This window comes from Spinacia oleracea, chromosome 3 (assembly GCF_020520425.1).
Source record: "Spinacia oleracea cultivar Varoflay chromosome 3, BTI_SOV_V1, whole genome shotgun sequence".
NCBI classification, from domain to species: Eukaryota; Viridiplantae; Streptophyta; class Magnoliopsida; order Caryophyllales; family Amaranthaceae; genus Spinacia; species Spinacia oleracea.
Window position 1 is genome coordinate 128,482,621 of NC_079489.1, and position 21,671 is coordinate 128,504,291.

Sequence of the window (21,671 nt, forward strand, 5' to 3'; positions counted from 1 at the left end):
GAGCATTTTATCTAACACCTTATATACATCACAAAGGGAGGTTTATGTAATAAAAATTCTGGCTATCTCATAGCCCAATTTGTAAGATATTAAGGGCAGCTCGAATTGCAATTGATAATAGGTTATATCTAGCATGAATGTCCAGCTATCTTATAGCCAATTCGTAAAATTCAATACTTCTTAGCAGGAATGAGTATGGACCAAAAATGGCAGATTTTTTTTATGAACAACAATGGCCGATTTTTTTTATGAACAACAATGGCAGAAAAAGGAAAGAGAAGAAGGGAGATGAAGGACCTACAATAATTTTGTTTGGCGCTCTTCAGGTTGGCGCAATATGTGAAAATGCATCCCGCCCAATTCTCACTATTTGGCGCAATATGTAAAAAGGAATCCCGCCCAAATCACTTTTTCATTTGTGTTTCCCTCTCTTTTTTTAGTGGGATTTATGTGTTGTCAATATATTATAGGTGGTGTACAAAATGCTCTTGTACACTAGGTGTACATGTAGCCTTTTACTTTTTATACAGCCCTAAAGTTTACTGCAACCAATAGGAAATAGGGCAACTAGCATTGCTAGAGAATCAACCAAGAAAGTTACAAAATGACAACTGGGACAAATCACCTGTTGCCACACATGGCTGACAAACGACTAGCAAGGTACATGATCACATGTGCTCAATTCCTACAATTCTAGAGCTGAGTTGGGCTTAATTTCTTGGGCTTCATAGGCCTATGTTCAATAAGCAATAATTACCAAATCCTCCTTCTAAAAACGTTGGTATTTGAAGCGTATTCTAAAATGGAGGTTTAGGCATAATCCGCTCATACAAATATAGGGATGTCAATGGGGTGGGCGGATGCAGATGTAGGTCCCTCCATCCCCTTCCCCACCTAAAATTTTCATCCCCATACCCGCCCCATCACCCATGGCGGGTATAAAATCCATCCCCATCCCCGCCCCAACGGGTATAAACTAAAATCCATCCCCGCCCCCCACCCAACTGGATATCCACCCCTTTCTTATCCCAACCCCATACCCGTCCCAATACCCGCCTCAATTTTCTTATTTAGCAAATATTTGTCATATATACGGAGTAATGAAAGTTAACTTTAGAAGAAAAAAAATACCTTATGACTAAAGTAACATATATAGTAAAAAAAAAAATACCCGTCATAACAAAATTATCCAAAAAAAAAAACTTAAAAATCTCACCTAAATTCATATTATCTCCTAGATATGCAAATAAATCCACATTTATCCCATCACCCATGGAGTATATGAAGCGGGGAGAGTGGGGATGGGCAGGGCGGGCGGGGATCGGGCGGGTTCAACACAAAATCCACACCCGCCCCATCACCCATGACGGGTACGATTTTTATACCCATTCCCGCCCCATTACCCGCCAAACCTACCTCCATCCCCGCCTACTTGGGGCGGATGCGGGGCGGATCTCCCACGAAACCCGTCCCACTATCATCCCTATACAAATCTCTATTTACCAAATGTCTCAATTCGTTGATTGACTGGTCAAACCTCTAAATTTATCTGTCAATCCACTAAACGCTCGTCTATCAGCTTGTTACCAAACGCAGCCAAAACCTCCGGTTTCCTACCAGATCATCAATTCATCATCACCTTCACATCACTCCGTCTACAAGCAATACAGCCGGGTCAAATACCCCATTACTGTCTCTCTATCTCTCCCTCTCCTTCGTTCTTATGAAATTGACGATAACAGATCCAACTCCACATCTCTAATCACAAAAAAAAAAATGGAGGAGTACCCGGAGGAGCTACGAACACCACCAGTACCATTAATAACTCTGGTAGGTTGCCCGGAGCTCCATTCTACGATCTCCGCCCACCTCAACTCCGATAAACCTCCGATCAACACCCTCGCATTGCCGGATTTCGACAAGATTTCCGTCTTCGCTAAACGCAAAGATTCCGCCGATTTGTCTTCTCCGCCAGCCGGCATTCTCAAGCGAGACTGGTTGCTCAAACACCGCACTAAGATCCCCGCTGTCGCCGTCGCTTTATTCTCTTCTGATCATGTTTCCGGCGACCCTGCTCAGTGGCTTCAGCTCTCTACTCTTATTGATCACCTCAAGTATTGTCTCTTTCCTATCTCTCAATTTGTCATTTTTGTTAGTGATTTGATTTGATGAAACCGTAATTTAATTAGAGGAACCTGTTTCATTTGCAACTTTAATTGATGTTGTTAGTTATTCTTAGCTGAATGTCAATTTGATTAGTATTTGAAAGGGTGTTAAAAGAGTAGCACAATTGAATTTTGTGATTGATGAGGTCAGTACTCAGTACAATTAGCCGTTTAATTGTATTGAACTGTTATTCCACAGCTTGAAATGCCATGAGGTGATGACTATACTTACTTTTGCAGCTTTCGAACCTCTAGCTAATTGAAGGACCGAAATGTTAAACCAAAAAATTGGTGGTTTCTTTGAGTATAATTTGATATCTAGATATTAGCAATTGTCACTTAATCGATTATGAACTAGATTTTCAGTGTTGTCAATATGGTCAGCTTCAATTTTAGTTTGTTTTCCCTCTCTTCCCATTTAGCGTTGGTATCAGCTTCGATAGTGGATTGGGAAATAAGTATGAATTAGGAAGTGGAAGCATGCATATCCAGTTGGATGTGTTCTTTAAGTATATATTATCATGGTTGTTATTTCCTTTTGGTTTAATTATTAATTATAGAAAAAATTGCCCAGGTAATCTCTAGTTCGATTGGATTGCTTATTCCGAGATGTGCCATGATAAATAAAGTCTAGGGAAGAGCTAGTTTTGTAAAGGGAGATTATTCACTCACAAACTTATTTTTTTTAAACACTAGTAGGAAGCTTCATTAAATTAGGACTTTTAAAGGGAAATTGTGTGAGAGGAGGATGAATCAAAAGGTGAAAGTGAACATGAGCAAGAGATGCAAATTCCTAAGAATCCTAACTCTATTTTATTTATTGTTCGGTTTGTTACTGTCATCCTATATCGGCAGTTCTTTCAATAGTTTAAATGCATATATAGGAGCACTTCTTTGGTCATGGACGTTGTTTTTTTTATAAAATAAAATTTCCTTACTTTGGTTTATTATCATTGGCAGAGCAGTTATCCGTACGAGGAACACCAAATTGGTTGTGGTGGTGGTGCAATCATCTCCTGAAGGTAAATGCTTGCTGTTGAGTGGTAGAATTTGAGTCTTGAACGGAATGTGCACTAATTTCTGTAGCTGTACCTCAAACATTCAAACCATGTTCATAGGAAGAATCACATGTTTTTAGTTCATGTGACGGAGGCTCTTAAAGCTGTTTACATCAGGAATCACACAATGTTAGATTTTTTTCATATGTGTGACGATGCCTGCTCAAGAATCATAGCTTCTCACTTTTTTCTCCCTTGAACTGAATATTGATAGTTGCTTTCAAGCCATCTAAATATGAAGTCAAAGGAAGGTGTTTGTTTCTCTCTAATAACTATGTAGATAATGCCATCACAAGTGTTTTTAAGAACAGTAACTTCAAAGAGATGGTTAGAAAGAAGTTCTGTAATCAGTTTATTCATATTTTTAATTAATTTATGAAAGAAGAATAGGGTAAGAATGTATTAGTTTATGTTCTCATAAAGAAAAGAACAAATAAAGTAATAGTTTATTGGCTGTGCCCTGAAAGGTGTTGTGCTTGTTTCTTCTGTAATTCTTTTCTAGATAATACAATAGGAGGGAGATGTCAAATTCACTCAAACTTTGTGACTTAAAGTTGTCATGCGTGCTCCATTTTTTAAAAGGGCAGTGAGTTGGTATGTTGATAACTCAGTAGGCATTTCTAGCTACTCTTGCAAAAGAAATGCTACAGGAATCATATGTGGAGCTCATGCCTGCTCTAGCTGTTTGAAGTGTTTTAGTGTACATATTTGGAAACATGGATATCATGGATAATGGAAGTATATCTTGAGTTGTGGAGTATCTTAAGAATGGTTAATTACCTGCTTTCAACCAGATGATATGAATGAAGATCGTATGGCTGCCTTACGCAAACGTGTGGAATTGGATTCCAAGTACATTGTCAACTTTTCTATGAGAGATTCATCTGAAGTGAAGCAGTCCCTTACTAGGCATGAAGTCTTCTGAATTCTTTATATTGGACATCTTTTTTTTATCTTTGTGTGTTACTTTTCTCATATACTACTTATGCAGGTTAGGAAGTGTGTTGGCTGACTTAATACACATATATTACCGGGAAGAAGGAAGGCGTGTTAAAACACGAGTTGAAAAGAGAAATTTCAATTCAGCAGAATTGGGTATCCGTTGTTGCTTTAAGGTGGATTACTTGCTTTACCATTCTGATAAAGGAGATGCATATTCTTATTAGCTATATTCTACTGCTATATGATTTGGAACTTGGATGATCTCTAACATCATATTTTCCTCTTTAAACAACATTTATCTAGCTTTCACTGTCTCTTTTGTTAGTTTGTACTTTGTTCAATGTGAATGAAGAACTTCTTCAGAAAGTGTCAGTGTCATGTGAAGCTAAGACACTACAAGTCTGAACAAATCCGATTGTCTCTGTACATTTTCCTTGTATAATTTGAGGAAAAGAAAGTTACTCATTATAGGGATTTTAGTGAATATGAAAGTGATAATTTTGATCCTAGCCTTGCTTTTATACTGGGTTGAGGTTGACACCCCTTCGGTTTTCAGTTAAGTCAAACTAATATGTTTTTTATTGCATCAAAATGTTTTGTTGGAGTAGGATGTTTTTGCAATGTTAGAGCTTCTGCTAAACGCAGAGAGTCACTGTGAACTTTATCATCCATAAATCTTAAACTTCAGGATTTGCACCAATGTTTATCTAGTTATCATGTTATGTGTTTTGCAGGTTGCTGTCTATGCAGAGTTTCGTAGAGATTGGGTTGAAGCGCTAAAGTTTTATGAGGACGCATATCATGCATTGAGGGAGGTATATACATCTATTATCCGCTAGGGTATTCTTGCAATTACTCCAGATTGCTAGCAATTGTTAAATCTATCAAGTAGGTTCTATGAAACAATGTTAGGGAGAGCCACAGAGGGGTACTTTAGGTAGTATCTTTATAAGTTAGTTATGGGTTGCTTGGGGAATAAGTCAGGGAGTTTCTTAGTTGGAATTAGTTATGGGTTCTGTTCAATTTTAGGCTTTTTTTTCAGGTGATGTACTGATGTGTGGTTTGTGGTCAGTCAATTTCAATTTTCAGGCCCGAGGAGCATTTAATTAGAACTAACCTTCCAAGGGCTTTTAAGATTTCAAGTTAGTTTTGGTCGAACTTTTCCACAGATGTGTTAGATCAGGTTGTTTTGAGAGATTTGACTTTTTGTGGGTGCAACAAGGCGGCACATGTGGATGTCGTATTAACCGGACATTATTCCTTGTAGTTATAAATGATATACCCGTCTAAATTTGAGATGACGGAGATAAGACATCATTTTGTTTAAAAGTCGGTCACTCGGTCTTACCACTTCCAGCATATCTCATCTCACCTAAGCACTGATAGAGTTAGCCGAGTATAAAAAAAAGAATATTTGCGGATCAGCAATATAATTATTAACGTTTATCCAACAAACATATTACATTGAAACTTTTAGCTAGGCAACTGAAGAAGGTGAAATAAGGACGACAAAAAACTGGTCGGGAAAGATTGACGAAAGTTGTCTGCATGGATTATGGAGTTGTTTCATGACATGTGGAATTGATTTAATTCTTTTTTTTTTTTTGAGAAAAGACACGTGGACTTGGTTATTTTGTTCTTTCTCTGCTTTTTTATATAATTAATATAAAAAAGGAAGAAAAAAGAAGTTATTGTAGCTCAAAATAGTCAAACTATGGAATAGACCAGGTAAATGTGCAAGCTCTGCAATATCTGTTTAGTTCATTTGCTACGAGTTGTTGAGTAACAATATTGAACCAATACAACTTTTTTGTACTCCCTCCTTCCCTAAAAGATTGCCCTATTTGACTTTTACGGTCTTCAAGACATGACTTAAAACGTAAATATCTCTAATTCTACACGCGTAATTATAAAAAGTTAATTTTCCGAATATATATGTTGAAACGAATCTAACAAGACCCCACATGACTATATTATTTCTCACAGGCTAATGAGAATTCATTGTCAAAGTTCTCAAAGTTTGACCCCAAAAATTGCAATGGGTCGATCTTTTAGGGACGGAGGGAGTATACAACTTGTTTATTGTCATAGTTAAATAAATTTCACAGTTCTTGTTCAGATCTATTGAGCTGCAGCTTAGGCTATTCTAGGTACTAGTATAACTTCTCTACCATATATGGCATATTCCTTTTTTGTTATCCTTTTCTTAGAAAATAAATGTCTTTTATGGATCCTTGACAAAATAGGTCTATCTTCTCTACCATATGCAGTGATCTTTGCACAAAAGCTCTGTGACATAACGGCGCACATAATTCCTGAGGAATGTTATGCATGCACTTTTGTAGTTTGTACAAAGTTTTTAGTTGAATGGTGATGCACCTTTCTTTCAAAGTGACCCTTGGTTTAATATACAGATGGTTGGAACATCTACCAGGTTGCCTGCAATACAGCGCTTAGTAGAGATAAAAACCCTTGCAGAACAATTGCATTTCAAGATATCAACTTTGTTATTGCATGGTGGAAAAATTGTAGAAGCAGTTTTATGGTTCCGTCAGCACTGTACTTCTTACAAGAAGCTTGTCGGAGCAGCAGAAGCAACTTTTCTTCACTGGGAATGGCTATGCAGACAGTTTTTGGTCTTTGCCGAACTACTAGAAACAAGTTCAAAAAACATTCCAGGCTTTCCAGCCCAAGTTTTGGGCGTCAAAGATAAGGCTCTGACTGAGTGGGAACTTCAACCAGCTTATTACTATCAGGTAATTATCTATATTGTTCTGTTGAAAGCTGGTGAAGAGTAGGCTTCAACTTCTATTGAAATTCCATGCTGCTAAACGCTGTGCCTACAAATTGAATAATGCTATATGGATGTTTTTCAAATATTGAACTGCTTCTTTCCTTTTTCTGTTTTTTTGGGGTGCGCTGTACTCTAAAGAAGGCATGGAAAATTGGAAATGGTGCCACATATTATATGTATACTGTGAAATTTTTCCAACAGCCCACCTGAGCAAATTTATTGTTGCATAGGATCTATGATATTTGGAAACTGTATTTATCGTTCAAAAATCCATCTGTTTGTGCTGCTAACTCAGTTTGTCCTACTTCTGCACCATTTGGTCAAGGAATAGGCACTGTAGGTGTCTGTGATAAACCTTCATGATGATGTGGATTTTTGTTCAAGGTCTTGTTAATATCCCACCATTAGAAGAGTGGGCAAACAAAGAGGATAATTTTAAAGCTTTTGAGAAAAAAGAATCGTTGATTTAACCGGATGCATCTGCATGTTAGTGTACAAAGCAGCACTACTTACCAATTGAGGTTGGCATGAGTGGTTAAGGGCCTCTTGCTCCTTAACCAAGGTCTCGGGTTCGAGCCTTGGGTATGAAAAAAAATCTAAACTGGGAGGGATGCTGCCCATCGAGGTACCCATGCAAACTCCCGCGGGAGATTAGTCCACTCGCCGAAGGCAGTGAGAACTCCTCGTAGTAGAACCAAAAAAAAAGCAGCATTACTTTTGTCCTTGGATGATGTATATATGCTCCAAACAAAATTTATTCTAACCTGGATATCTCCATTACTCCTTCCTGTGATAACTCTTGATTCTTTACCTGCTTTTCTCTTTTATGTTTTTCCTTTCTGGTATATGAGCTTGCCTTCAGGTCCCCTTTGATCATATCTTATTATCTTCTTGGTATGGCCATGGCTCTTCAGTGAATGCATTTGTAATCATAATGTTAATAACATGATTAGATTCTTGTTGGGCAATAATGGTGGGAACATATATGTTTTTCTTCCTGCTGATCCTAGCATGCTGTTCAACACTTCTTTGAAATATTTCTCAAATGAGCATCTGTAGATTTGTAGCTGATTGTGGTTTTAATATTTATTTCCTCCGGGCAGCTGGCATCTCGCTACTTGATGGAGAAGAGATCTTGCTTGGAACTTGCTCTTTCCTTGTGGGAGGTTTTTGGTGAGAATAATAGTGCTGCTGAAGCAGTTATACCTTCTGGTTATGTTGGGCAGTTTGCACGGTTACTGGAACAAGATCATGAGGAAGTAGCTTTGCAACCGTAAGTTTCAATTGTTGCTGACAGAGTCTTGCATATTTAGATACGGTCCGTCATACTAACTTTGAATCCCTTTATCGTTGATTCTGCATCTGCAGTCTGACAGACGAGGACTTCATTCGCTATTCTATCGCAGAAGGGAAGAGATTTCAGGATTCTTTTGAAATCATTGCTCTTCTGAAAAAGTCCTATGAAGTATATGCCAGCTTAAAAGTTCAAAGGATGGCATCATATTGCAGTTTCCAAATTGCTAAAGAATACTTTTCTCTTGGTGAAATAAAAAATGCAAAACAATATTTTGATTCTGCTGTGAATTTATATAGGCATGAGAGTTGGGCAACCTTGCTGTGGGAAATCTTAGGTTATTTACGTGAGTGTGCAAGTCAAGGTGGTTCTTTGAAAGAATTTGTTGAGTATTCCCTTGAGATGGCTGCATTGCCAGTAACATCTGGAGATTCTAACTATAAAGAATGTGGCCCAGCTGGTCCTCCAAGTTTCCAACAGAGGGAGATAATTCACAAAGAGATTCTTGGACTTGTTACTGGAGAATCAGAGTTTGCATTGAAAGGTGTTGATCAGAATCTTAGGGTAACTAAAGATTCTCCTCTTCATGTTGAAGTTGATCTTGTCAGCCCTCTTAGAGTAGTTCTTCTTGCTTCGGTTGCATTTCATGAGCTAGTAGTCAAGCCAGGGGCACCTACGCAAGTAACGTTGTCGCTTCTATCGCAACTGCCTCTCCCTTTTGAGATTGATTCATTAGATGTCCAATTCAATCAGTCAGAATGTAATTTTTCCATCCAGAACTCTCAAAAAGTTCCGTCACCTGCTAATTTTACCAATCAAGTGGGTTATCGAGTAGAGACAGCTCCAGATTTGGCACTTTCCACAAATAAATGGCTGAGGCTGACTTATGATGTTAAATCTGGTAAGTACTGCAGCATGTTTGCTTGTAATTCATTTTATTTTCCACTTTGTGGTCAACTGGTCGTGTAATTGATCTAAAAACCCATCTTGATGCGGAAATGGGGGAAGTTAAAGGACAAGAGTGATCATATGATATAAAGAATGCATAAAACTCAGGATGTAAAAGGAAATACAAGTCAGTGTAAACACTTGAATCAGTATAATTGGAAAACTAGCAGGGCACATGTTGAAGTTCTCCCTCTATCACTATTTTTTTTATAGGGACTTTTTTTTATTAAGAAAAAGAGAGAGCAGGAGGACAAAGGTGTCCTCATAAGGGTTCACCCCCCCTGTCACATTAACGGTTCTAGAAGGGTTATGAGGCATAGGAGGGATTCCAATTTCATACTTCGTATGTATTAAATAATTTTAACTCTCAGTGAATTAAACGTCCAAATTCTTCGCACATTTTCTTCCGTGGTCCATGCTACTTGAAAAATTCTCACTGGCTAAGTTTGTCGAAGTGTATCCGTGTTAGGAAATTATGAGTAACCAATGCACATGCTTAATTTTTATTGATGGGGCTAAAGAATTCGTACATTCGTGCCCGCAATTTCAATTTCACCAGGTTTTGCACATAATTTCCCTGTCCAAAATTGGTTTAGAATATTCCTTCCATCGTGTATAACCTCTTTGTTTTGTACAGATCGAAGTGGAAAGCTTGAATGCATGTCCATCATTGTAAGAATTGGATCCCATTTCACTATCTGTTGTAGAGCTGAAAGTCCTGCCTCCATGGATGATCTTCCGCTTTGGAAATTTGAGGAGCGGCTAGAGAGTTTCCCAACCAAAGATCCTGCTCTAGCGTTCTCTGGTCAAAAGGCAATTCAAGTTGAAGAACCTGATGCTCAAGTTGATCTGAGTGTGGATGCCGTAGGTCCTGCGTTGATTGGTGAAAACTTCATTGTTCCGGTTACTATTTCCTCAAAGGGTCACTCTGTTTACTCTGGTGAGTTGAAAATAAACCTGGTAGACACCAGAGGGGGTGGACTGGTAAGTCCAAGGGAAATTGAGCCACATGCAACTGAAAGTCATCATGTTGAGCTTCTTGGAGTTTCTGGACCAGATGATGAAAGTTCTCTTACAACCTCTGACAACATTAGAAATATTCAGCACTCATTTGGATTGGTATCCGTTCCATTTCTAAGTAAAGGAGAGTCTTGGTCCTGTAAACTAGAAATAAAGTGGCACAGGCCGAAGCCGATCATGTTGTTTGTTTCGTTGAGCTATTCATCTCAGGGTCATGATGTTATTAATATGCAAAAAATCCATGTTCATAAGAGCTTGCAGATTGAAGGGCAGAATCCTGTTTTGATTAGCCATCATATGATGCTGCCATTTCGACGTGATGCGTTACTGCTTTCCAGAGTTAAGCCCGTTGAAGATGCTGAGAAGTTGTCAACTTTGCCACTGAATGAAACAAGTATACTCATTGTCAGTGCTAAAAATTGCACCGAGGTGCCGTTAAGGGTCTTGTCAATGACAATTGAAATAGATGACAGCACCTTGGAAAACTCGTGTACCGTGCACCCAGCCAGTAATCAATCAAGTATGGATGCTGCACTACCCAATATAGTTGTGCCAGGAGAGGAGTACAAGAAGGTCTTTTCTGTAATCCCTGTGGCTAATAATACCTCTAATACGAGAATTGGTACAGTGTGCCTGAGATGGATGAGAGATACAGGGCTTCTGAAACAAGGAATTTCTGGGGTTCTGACAAAACATAAACTTCCTGATGTAGAAGTAGAACAATCTCCACTGATTGTGAGCTTGAAATGTCCACCTCATGCTGTACTTGGAGATCCCTTCACCTTCTTCATCATAGTTCAGAATCACACAGAATTGCTTCAAGAGATAAAGTATTCATTACTGGATTCACAAAGTTTTGTTTCATCTGGGTCCCATAATGACATGATCTTTGTCTTGCCCAAATCTGAACATGTTTTGAGTTACAAGCTGGTTCCATTGGCCTCTGGTGCGCAGCAGTTGCCCAGAGTTACTGTGACTTCTTCGAGATATTCAGCTTCATTCCAACCTTCGGTCGCTGCCTCTACTATTTTTGTGTTCCCTGTAAAGCCTCAGTTTGAGATGAATGCTGTGGAAAATAGCGCTGAACCTATGATGCTTGCAGCTGGATAGATTTTGTTTCCATCATACAAGTTTTAACATTTTTTAAAAAAAACTTTGGATTCATCAGTTCACATTGTCAGTTTTGAGTATTCTTTTTCATCTTTGGCAAATATAGTCTTCATATTCATTCCTTTCCTTTTGTAGGATTATATTGAACAGGTGAAAGCAAATGCCCGTACCACTTTCTACTCCTAAGCTTGCCTATGTATGGTTCGGGGGAGCTTTGGCGTTGGTGGAAGACGGGTGGTGGTAGTATTGCACACCCATCATTGAAGACGTATCAGATAATGATATGAGAAAGGATATATATTAATATATGTGGTAGTTGTCACACAAATAAAAACTAATTGTGGAAATGAAGATATCACCAACGACGATTGTGTTTTTATGGGAGTAGAATTTCCAAAAGGTCTTGAGCGCACAAAGAACCTTTAGAATCTCTCTGCCTTATAATCTGTCACAAAAATCAACTGGCTCTACCTGTGCTCTCGCTTCGGCAGTGGTACTGTGCTCGTCGTTCCCAGTTGCGCAGAGGCCTGAATATTCTGCTAGCGCGCTACGGCTTAGGGGGACTAATTAAGCTTGAAGAGAAGTTACAAAAAGAGCGAAAATCCAATATCATCTCTCTCTGAGACCTTAACACTCACACTAAGTAATTAAACTACCTTTTATTACTCCTAATGTACGTTCGATTCAAAGCACTGAGTTTTGACCTACACTATTTAGGAAAGCCTAGTAATTCTCTCACTAAGTATCTGTTAAAGGGTGAGAATTATGATGTTTGGGTAAAGGACGTGGTTAATGCCCAAATATACTTCCCAAGATAAGCAATATTTCGAACACAGCTACCGGTTTATCTCTCCATCGAATCAAATTGGCCAAAGTCTTGCAGGCTAAAAAGCATGTTATGGGTAAGGAGATGGAATTGAAAGATTACCAATTCACCGTAATAGTGGGATTTCTCCTATTGCCATTGTATCACTCCTGGGAGAAAGCTAAGGATCTTTGGGAAGCAAGCTCAATTGGAGGTGTACAATAAATTTATTGAACACCAAGATAACTTTTACCCATTTTTTTGTAACTTTAATCTAGTTTTGATTAACTTTTATATTAGTAAAAAAAACGTTGATAGATAAACATTTTAAAGAGTTAAATTATTAATTTTATACATTATTAGTGATTTTGAAGAAATAAGTTTTATTAAAATGAAAAAATTTATCACTAAAAAATGGATAACTTTTACCTATATAAGCTTAACTTTTAAACATTTTGGGTTAACTTTTACTCTGGTGTACAATATTTATTGTACAACCCTTATAAATAAGAATTTGTGTAGAATTTCATGTAATAACCAAGATAAACCCCGAATTTGAGAAGTTTTACCTGTATTAATTCTAGTAAAACATGCTCTTCTGGATCGAGTTTGTAAAACATGCTTTATACTCTCTCGGAGAGGATCATTATTTTCAATACATAAGAAAAAAAAAAATTCATGCGAATTTTTTTTTATTCGTCTCAATGAGTACTTTAATAATATCAAATTTTTTTCTAGTGTATAATTCGAGATATAAATTATACAAGTTGTGCATTGATAAACGTGAAAAATAGAAATTAAAACATCATTATAAAACGGAGAATGTATATATTACAATGGGAATTACAAGTAATTAAATAAAACAAATAAAGAACATTTATTTTCTTTATTTTGTGTGTTAGTGTGTACATAAAAAATAGAAAAACGTAGGTGCATGGTGAAGGAACGAGAGGAAAGTAACGTTATCAATCGGCCATTATTTGATTTACACCACTAGATGTTTCAGCTTGGGCTTGGCCGTAGTGAGCACGCCCTTGACCTTGAGGTGATCTTATTTGACGTAGCCGTCTCTCCTTTGATAATATCTCTGCAAGCCTACATATGTACGAATAATTACATGTCAAATTATAGAACTTGTCTAAGACTAACATATCCAAGTATAAAAGAAACGATAAAAGGGCGACACAATTGGTTGTTACAATAGTCGATTATTTTTAAGTTCTTAACCACTTCGGACCCTATATATGATTATATGCTATATTGCTATGCATTCAAATGACAGTATAATGAATAATTAAGTTAGTGACCATACCTCTTGAGTATTTCTTCGTTAGAATGTTGACTAATAGGCTCGCATACGCCTGTGGACAAATTGACTTTTGAAACGGGCTTCTTTAGCAACTCCTCTCCGACTGTAACAAGATTTCTCAAGTTTTCCTCCGTTGAAATATCAACAGATGATAAGTTCCCAGTTAACGTATCATCCTGCATGCAATATATATTTATTCAAAAACATGCATCAAAGTCCCATCTACTCTATATATACTTCACTCAATCAATATAATATGTGTAAGATAGATTTTGTACTATCTCCGTTTTAAAACGATTTTCCAATTATTATTTACACAAATATTAAGACAAAAGAAAACAATGTGTAAAATGGTGGGTGATTATAATTAATAATATATGGATAAAGTAACAGAAATGTGTATAAAGATGGATGGATGTACGGAAAAAAAAAAAAAAAAGTAAAAGAAATTGAATGGAAAATTGTAAACGTCGTGGGTTAAGAAAAGTAAGATAATAAACTTTTTATTGAAAAATATGTGAAAAGTAAAAATATTACTTCGTATGAAACAGACTAATACGAAAATTATAAAAATCGTTTTGAGACAGAAGTAATATGTATAGTAGATAAAAATTATACGTACCTGGATCCTGATATAATTATTCTCACAATGAAGGGCTTTGAAGACAGTAGAAAGATGAAAGTCGACCATATCACTACTGGCATGTGTGAACACATCAATCAAAGGGCTAGAACCACCGCATGATAACCAACCTAAAATACCCCATTTTGCTGCCATTTCTGCGCTGTACTTCTCTTCGCGTTTGGCTGTTCCTGTTCCTAAAGATAACACTAGATATCGATGATAATCTGATGGTTTTATTGGAAAGAAATCTGGGCTCCCACTGTATATCTCGTTCGATACTTCGTTTATTGCTGCCAATGCCTGTAAATATAAATGCACAAAATGTAAGATATTAATTAAATTAAACTAAGAACAATATAATTTTGTTACGCATGTATGATCGCAAGACTTAATTAAAAATACTAATTATGTAACAACTTCAAATATATAAAGATGTTTTCCTATTTACGTGCCCCCTTTTAAGTTTCGGGATTTTGTGTTTATATGTACCAACTTCATTTTATGAAACATTTTGTACGAAAATGATAAAGGTCGCAACATGAGACCTTTAAGTCGTGTCACAATGAATGACATGGCATGCTTATGTGTCATGATTTAAATTGGAATCTAAAATATTTAACTTATATATCCTATTATACATGTTTAAAATAAACGTACGTAGGAAAATCTTAATGTTCTAATTTTTGTTTATTTCTATATATCGATTACCTTATTTACATGTTTTCATAGTAAATTTTTTGCATTGATAGTAAAAATATTATTATGACTCATAGCCTACGTGGCGCCTATATGTACCAATTAAACTCCAACACGTGAGATTGCGACAACTAAATCATCGCCCCATTTTGTATTCAACACTTTTTAACTTATTTCATCAACTTTTCCGTCCATGTGGCCCCATAATTTCCCTCATATTTGATTATGTTTTCAATTAAAAAAGTTAGTTTAAGTAGGGTGCATATAGGCGAAAATTTGGATGAAATTCGTTAAGAGGCCATAAATATAAAACGTTTCATAAAATTAACTACGTAGTTGGTAAATATGAAACTAATTTGTATGAGGTGATAAATACAAAAAAAATAAAACTTGAAAGGTACTACGTAATAAATATCAACATATGTAAAATATAAAGTAGAACTAGTTTTTGGGCCGGGCAATACCCCGAATTACTACATTAATAACTTAGTGTGCGTACCGGATTGTTGGCAGCTACACCACCATCAATAAGGTTGAATTCACGCACTTCTCCGTTAGGTCCTTCGTAATTGAAATGATGGGCTGGTAGATAAGTTGGTGCAGCCGAAGTTCCAATGCATATATCCGAGAGTAACACATCCACACTTGGTGTCCTTTTTATCTGATATCCATTCATATTATATTTTACTTAGTTTTACGTACAATCACAAAATATATGATCTGATCGAATTACAAATTAAAAAAGATTAGAGATGGATGAATAAGGTACCTCATAGCTAGAGAAGACGACCGGTTGCATATGTTTGATGTCAAATGTTGGCACAACAATATTAGTTAATGTTTGATGTAGCTTTATATTTCCCAACTTTTCTTTGGCTATTTCATGCAGATATTTTCCATCGTATTTTGGTCCTTCTAGCGACTTCACTATATTCCTTGTATGACCAAACATAGACGACCTACATGTACGTACCACAAAATTAATTATATACTTGTACCAATATTAGTTACTACTTTCGTTTCACAATATATACAACATTTCTTAATTCGGCATGTTTTTTTTGACACTAATATCTCTAATTGAGTCAAAGTTATAAAAAAAATGATATTTGAAATTCCCGCATTGATACGAATTAACAAGATCTCACTAGACGTACTATGTTCTTTTTTACATAATGGTGAAAGAGAAACTGTCAGAGTTCGTTGATGAATAATATAATGTCAAAATGAGAAACGTTACATGTATCGTGAAACGGAGGTAATATTAGTGAATGTTTGATGTAGCTTGGTATTTCCCAACTTTTCTTTGGCTATTTCATGTAGATATTTTCCATCATATTTGGGTCCCTCTAACGACTTCACTATATCCCTTGCATGACCAAACATAGACGACCTACACGTATGTACCACTATTAGTTACTACCTTCGTTTCACAATACATGTAATATTTCTTTTTTTGCGTATTCCAACATGCTTAATTATTTGGACATTAATATTTCTAATTGCGTATAAGTTAAAGTTATGAAAATTTGATGATTGGAATTTCCGCATGGATACGAATTAACAAGATTTCATTTGACTATGTTTTTTTTCATATATAATGGTGAAAGAGAAACTTTCAAAATTAGTTGATAAATAGTGCCAAAATGAGAAACGTTGCATGTATGATGTATCGTGAAACGGAGGTAATATTAGTTAGCTCTATATTTCCCAACTTTTCCTTGGCTATTTCATGTAGATATTTTCCATCACTACATCCCTTACATGACCAAACATAAACGACCTACACCGGCCCACATGATTAATTATATACCAGTACCAGTATTATTAATTTTTTGGTGCAAAAAGAGGTGATGAGCCGTGACAATTAATTAAATTGAGCAATTAAATGTAGTGTCGCGATACCTACAAAATTCTCATGAATAAGGCTAGCTATCTCTCCTATAGGATTATGACAAAATAATAAAATTTCAGCTTGCTTTACATCAATATTAGCCAGCTTGTCCGTCACTTTATTCCCTTCTCTGTAACAATGGGTAATCCGAGGAAGTCAGTGACGGAGCTTTCCTATAGCAGGGGGAGGGGTCAGTGAGATAACTTTCTTACAGTTGGTGTCGGTCTGACCCCTCGGCCGAAAAATATCGTAATGTAAATATTGTTCCGATTCCCTAAATTTTGAATATAATTGTACTCCCTCCGTCCCGAAATACTTGACCTGTTTTTCTTATCGGGTCGTCCCTTAATACTTGACCTGTTTCTAAAAATGGAAATATTCTAACAATATTATATTATTTCTCACTCCACCCTTATTAACCCACGTACCCCCTACTCCATACAAAAAATAATTAAAAATTCAACCCCTACTCTCCCCCAACCCCACCTCTTAACCCACCTCCCACTAACTACATTAAAATAATACCCCACTATCAACTACTACCTATTAAATTAAATAAGTCAATCCAAGTCCCTTAAACTCTGTGCCGGTCAAACTGGGTCGAGTATTCCGGGACGGAGGGAGTATATATCTTATACGTACTATATTGTTTTAATTTTTTTTGACGGTCCCTACGTACTCGAACGGTTCAAGATCCATCATTAGTTAATGGGCTGTGGTTTGGACCAAGCTTAATTACCAAAAACAAAATAAAGATAAGTATTACGTACTCCCTCCGTCCCGGAATACTCGCAACGTTTTGACTGGACACGCTTGCCAATGCACAACTTTGACTACCAATATCTTTAACTACGTATTATAAAAACTTATAAAATATTAATATTTTAAAAATATATATTAAGATGAAGCCAACAATATATTATATACTAACATTTGTTTTCATATACTTGAAATAAAATAGGGTCAAAGTGAATTATGTGAATAGTGCAAAAAGTCAAACCGTTTCGAGTATTCCGGGATGGAGGGAGTATATACTTACTTATCTTGAGGGAAAATTCCAGGGCAGTGTTGCAAGTAGAATTCCTTGATGTCTTTGGCAGCAAACAAAGGGCGGTTGTTTTCATTAGGTGCTGCAAGCATGGCAGTCACCAGACCTCCCGTGCTTGTTCCCGCCATCACGTCGAAGTAATCTGCTAGTCTTGCATCTTCACCATCCAATTTCTACATCAAACAAAACCCGAATATGAATATGTTTTTTCTTATATATTTGAAATAATTTAGAAGATTCTCTTCAACTGTAAATATTGTCAAAATTCTAAATTGAAATATCATTATGAAACAGATAGAATATATACGGAGTGTATATATATATATATATATTTACCTGTAGCTCATCTTCTAAGAAGGCAAGAATGGTTCCCGGAATAAGCCCCCGGACACCACCTCCGTCGATGCTGAGAACAGTGATTAAGTTACCGTAAGTGGGAGCTTGTAGAAGCGAGTTGGTTCTTTCCATGGCTAATTAACAAACTAAGACGTACTTATGTTTTGTGCTAGTGTGGGTGCTTGCTACTAAGTTGCTATGTATTTTATTAGAAGAAATATTAAATTGGAAAGAACAAGTTCAGTTATATTATTGTTGGGGAATTTGATAATGCTATTAAGGAGCAAATTGGTACAATTTATAGGGAAATAATCTTGACGTGGTAAAATCATATTCACCAACTAGTTTGTGTTGAATAGTTTTTGTTGTTATAAACTTATAATAATCAACAATACATTTAAGATCATTGGTTGCCTACTTGCCTGGTTGGTCATTGTAAAGACGTGTGACTTATTGTCAATTGTAATAGGGACACTTTTTTTCCTCTATACCAAATAAATTCAAGTACTCCAAGAAAAGAGGGAAAAGAAAAGTCAGTAGTCTCAGTACATTGAATTATTCATTATACTCCATTTATTTTCAATTTCCATTATTATTTTTTCAGAAAAATAAAAAATATATTTATGCCCTTCTTCTTCTTTAGTTTACACAATTATTTTATCACGTTTGCCGACGCAATAGTTCAATCATTAATATTTTTAATTATCAATGGGAAAATATTATAAAAAGTTTATATTATAAATCTTAAAATGAGATTATTAAAATAAGACTCACATGATTATATTTTTTTTCCTTAAATACAAATCACAATTGATAGTCAAAGTAGATAATATGAATAGTGTCAAAAGTCAAATTATGTTATCTAAATCAGAATAAAGGGAATATATGAAAATCTCAAAAATTAGTTTTCATTTTTCTGTTGGCAGTCTTTAAAATCATGCAACATGACTTTCATAAGGATAACGAATTTTGAATTCTTTTATAATTCAACTAAAATCGTAAAAGCTTTGAAAAGCATAAAACCAAAAACGGAAAACTCCAAATGACAATATATGAACGGCGTTTGTATTATTGGAAGAGTAAGAGCATACACGACTACCTTGAATAAGAATTCTCTAGCTGATAAATGTTTCAATTATGAATTGCAAGTTTGAGTTATGTCAGTTGGTTTGGGTTATTGAATTGGTCCAAGTCTAGACTTGGCATCGCCTCAAATACACCGACACGTAACTAAAACTACCTGGAAATATCAACGACTCGTGGAATCTAACCAACCTAGCTATTTGGTTCTAGATTTTATAGTTTGACACACTACCTCCTTTTTAAAATAATTTTTAAGGTTATTATTTACCCAAATTTTAAGATAAAATGGAAAAGTAGTAAAAATATGGGTGGATATAATAATAAAATATAGATAAATAATAAATGGGTAAAAAGATGGGTGGGGTAGGGTTGAACGGTACCGGGTACTCGGTCAAAAACTAAGGGGGACCGATACCAGAACCGGGTCTCGGAACAGATCAAACCGGTCGGGTCCAAATTTTCTGGATCCGATTTCGGGATAGGGTATCCGGTTAGCTTCACTTTTTTCATGTTTACTTTAATTAAGAATTAAGTTAAAACTGAATTTATAGTTCTACTTTTTTCTAATAAACTAACAACTTGGCATTTTTAAAGTTGCTTTTTTCTAGACTTCTTAACCTAAAACAACAATTAGTTATCATACTTTTTGAATTATTTGTGTGTGTGTGATACCAGGTACCTGGTCCCGAAACCGGTCCCACTGGGTACCCGTTCTCATAACCGGTGCCAACGAGTACCCACAGGGTGCCAGGTCCAAGTAATCTAGATCCAGAATCGGAATCGGTTATTACCGATCGGTTCCTAAACTTTGGAATCGCTTCTGCTGGTACTGGCTCCAGGTCCAGATCTGTCGGGTCCTTTGTGATTCCTGGGCCGAGACCGGGTACCCGGTATTTCTGTTCACACCTAGGTGCGGGTAAGAAAGAACTTAGTAAAATAAGAGAAAATGAGTGGAAAGTTGTAAATGTTGGGAAGTAAGAGGGTTATGATAGTAAATTTTTATGTCCAAAAATAGAATAAAATAAAGTGTATAGAACATTATGAAATGTATTTAAACGGAAAGTGAAAATATCATTTTGAAACAGAGGTAGTACATGTGTGTGGTGGAGAGGAGTACACGATTTTGGATTGAACGAACTGTCTAATTGGTTACTTGAATCGAATTCGGGTTGAGTTATCTAAGTCTCGGGATATGTTCAGGTCGGGGAATGTTGGGTCAACTTATGTTACGAGTTTTGGTCGGGTTTGATTTGGGGATAAGTTCTTGTCGAGATGTTTACTCTGCCATGTTTGGTTGGAGTCATGTTCGGATCAGATTTAAATTCTTGTTCAAATTTTATCGAGTCGGGTTTGAAATAGGTTTGTAGCGAAAAAATTTAGGTCCGGGTCAGTTCCGGGGATTACTTGGGATTCATCAGTTCACATCGTCACTTTTGAGTATTCCTTTTTATCTTTGGCAAATATATTCTTCATATTCATTCCTTTCCTTTTGAGGAGTGTGATACACCGCTAGTGGATAGTGACCAAAATTCCCATACCTAGGGGCAAATTGGTATTTTTGTGTAATATGTTGAAAGTCAAAAAAAGTACTAAATTATCAATGCAACAATGACATATTTTAATGTAACAACTAGTGCGTGGCTCGGGCGATGCCCTGATTGCTACATTGAATAGTTAAAATTTTAGATTTTTTTTGAGCAAAATATTTGATAAGATACATGTATAGCATTAAGTGAAAGCATTCATCAAGTTCGTCAACTACACAAACACAATAAGTCATTTATCATGAGAAATAATTTTTCAATTGCATCATCTTACAATTTGTATAATTTGTTTTCTAGTGGAAATAAGTGATTCAAAATTAACAAACACCAAATTAGACATATGCTGTCATGCAAGGCATTTTTGTAGTTGATGCTTATGAGACTTATGACATCATGTTTATTCATGGTTGTCCTAATTCTTTAATTATTATTTTTTTCCAAAATAGTCAATAGAAAATAAAAAGTCACGTAAAAGTTTAGTTGCTGTAAACTTCATGTTAACATTCATTTATAAATTAATGTGAAGAGATAAATCACAAATGGTTGTTGGTTAAGATGGTAATGAGATTTATCCTCCACACTTGAGGTTTAGAGTTCGAATCTCATTGTACGTATTCGCCTTTTAATATATTAGTATAGATGACATTATTTACACAAAAGTTAACAATATACTACGTATATGAAAACACTTTTACCCATTCATTTAAAATTTAAAATGGGCTCTTAGTTTTTCCTATTTCATTTCATTTCTTTTTGTGATCTGGTGGATGAGGGCTGATAAATTGTCTTTCGGAGCAAAAAGCGAATGCCCATGCATACTACTTTTTGCAACCTAAGTTTGTGTGCATGCGTTTAAGATTGTTTGTAATACCCCGTATTTTTATTATTTTATAAATATATTTATAATATATTTATAGTTTCAGGGGCGTCTTAAACAATTTGGAGGCCATGTGCTATATATAATGCACCTTTTACAAATTTTTAAAATTCATAAACATGC

The 21,671-nt window shown here is 35.9% G+C and overlaps 2 protein-coding genes across 3 annotated transcripts; one reads left to right on the plus strand and one right to left on the minus strand.

Moving 5' to 3' along the window:
* Positions 1–1,590: 1,590 nt before the first annotated feature.
* LOC110794158 (uncharacterized) lies at positions 1,591–11,453 on the plus strand. Its single transcript, XM_021999101.2, has 9 exons — positions 1,591–2,114; positions 3,126–3,187; positions 4,018–4,132; positions 4,215–4,338; positions 4,900–4,980; positions 6,580–6,921; positions 8,063–8,232; positions 8,328–9,154; positions 9,839–11,453. The coding sequence occupies exons 1-9, from the start codon at positions 1,777–1,779 to the stop codon at positions 11,329–11,331; spliced, it is 3,552 nt and encodes a 1,183-aa protein (XP_021854793.1). The 5' UTR covers positions 1,591–1,776; the 3' UTR covers positions 11,332–11,453.
* Positions 11,454–12,924: 1,471 nt separating this feature from the next.
* LOC110794156 (patatin-like protein 2) lies at positions 12,925–18,411 on the minus strand. Of its 2 annotated transcripts, XM_021999099.2 has the most exons (8): positions 18,045–18,411; positions 17,700–17,881; positions 16,007–16,159; positions 15,536–15,725; positions 15,266–15,427; positions 14,068–14,370; positions 13,449–13,621; positions 12,925–13,231 (listed from the first exon to the last, which is right to left on the minus strand). In XM_021999099.2, the coding sequence occupies exons 1-8, from the start codon at positions 18,174–18,176 to the stop codon at positions 13,102–13,104; spliced, it is 1,425 nt and encodes a 474-aa protein (XP_021854791.1). In that variant the 5' UTR covers positions 18,177–18,411; the 3' UTR covers positions 12,925–13,101. The 2 variants fall into 2 exon arrangements, with proteins under 2 accessions (XP_021854791.1, XP_021854792.1); XM_021999100.2 differs by lacking the exon at positions 16,007–16,159 and having other exon boundaries at positions 18,045–18,373.
* Positions 18,412–21,671: the final 3,260 nt, after the last annotated feature.

What these genes read in the sequence shown, in the direction of transcription:
- LOC110794158 (XM_021999101.2), top strand. Translation starts at nt 1,777, where the DNA reads ATGGAGGAGTACCCGGAGGAGCTACGAACACCACCAGTACCATTAATA. An exon ending in GGTGCAATCATCTCCTGAAG is followed by an intron (nt 3,188 to 4,017) that starts GTAAATGCTTGC and finishes GCTTTCAACCAG; the next exon opens with ATGATATGAATGAAGATCGT. An exon ending in GAGGAAGTAGCTTTGCAACC is followed by an intron (nt 8,233 to 8,327) that starts GTAAGTTTCAAT and finishes CTGCATCTGCAG; the next exon opens with TCTGACAGACGAGGACTTCA.
- LOC110794156 (XM_021999099.2), bottom strand. Translation starts at nt 18,176, where the DNA reads ATGGAAAGAACCAACTCGCTTCTACAAGCTCCCACTTACGGTAACTTA. An exon ending in ATAATTATATCAGGATCCAG is followed by an intron (nt 13,622 to 14,067) that starts GTACGTATAATT and finishes TATTGCATGCAG; the next exon opens with GATGATACGTTAACTGGGAA. An exon ending in AACGAAGAAATACTCAAGAG is followed by an intron (nt 13,232 to 13,448) that starts GTATGGTCACTA and finishes GTACATATGTAG; the next exon opens with GCTTGCAGAGATATTATCAA.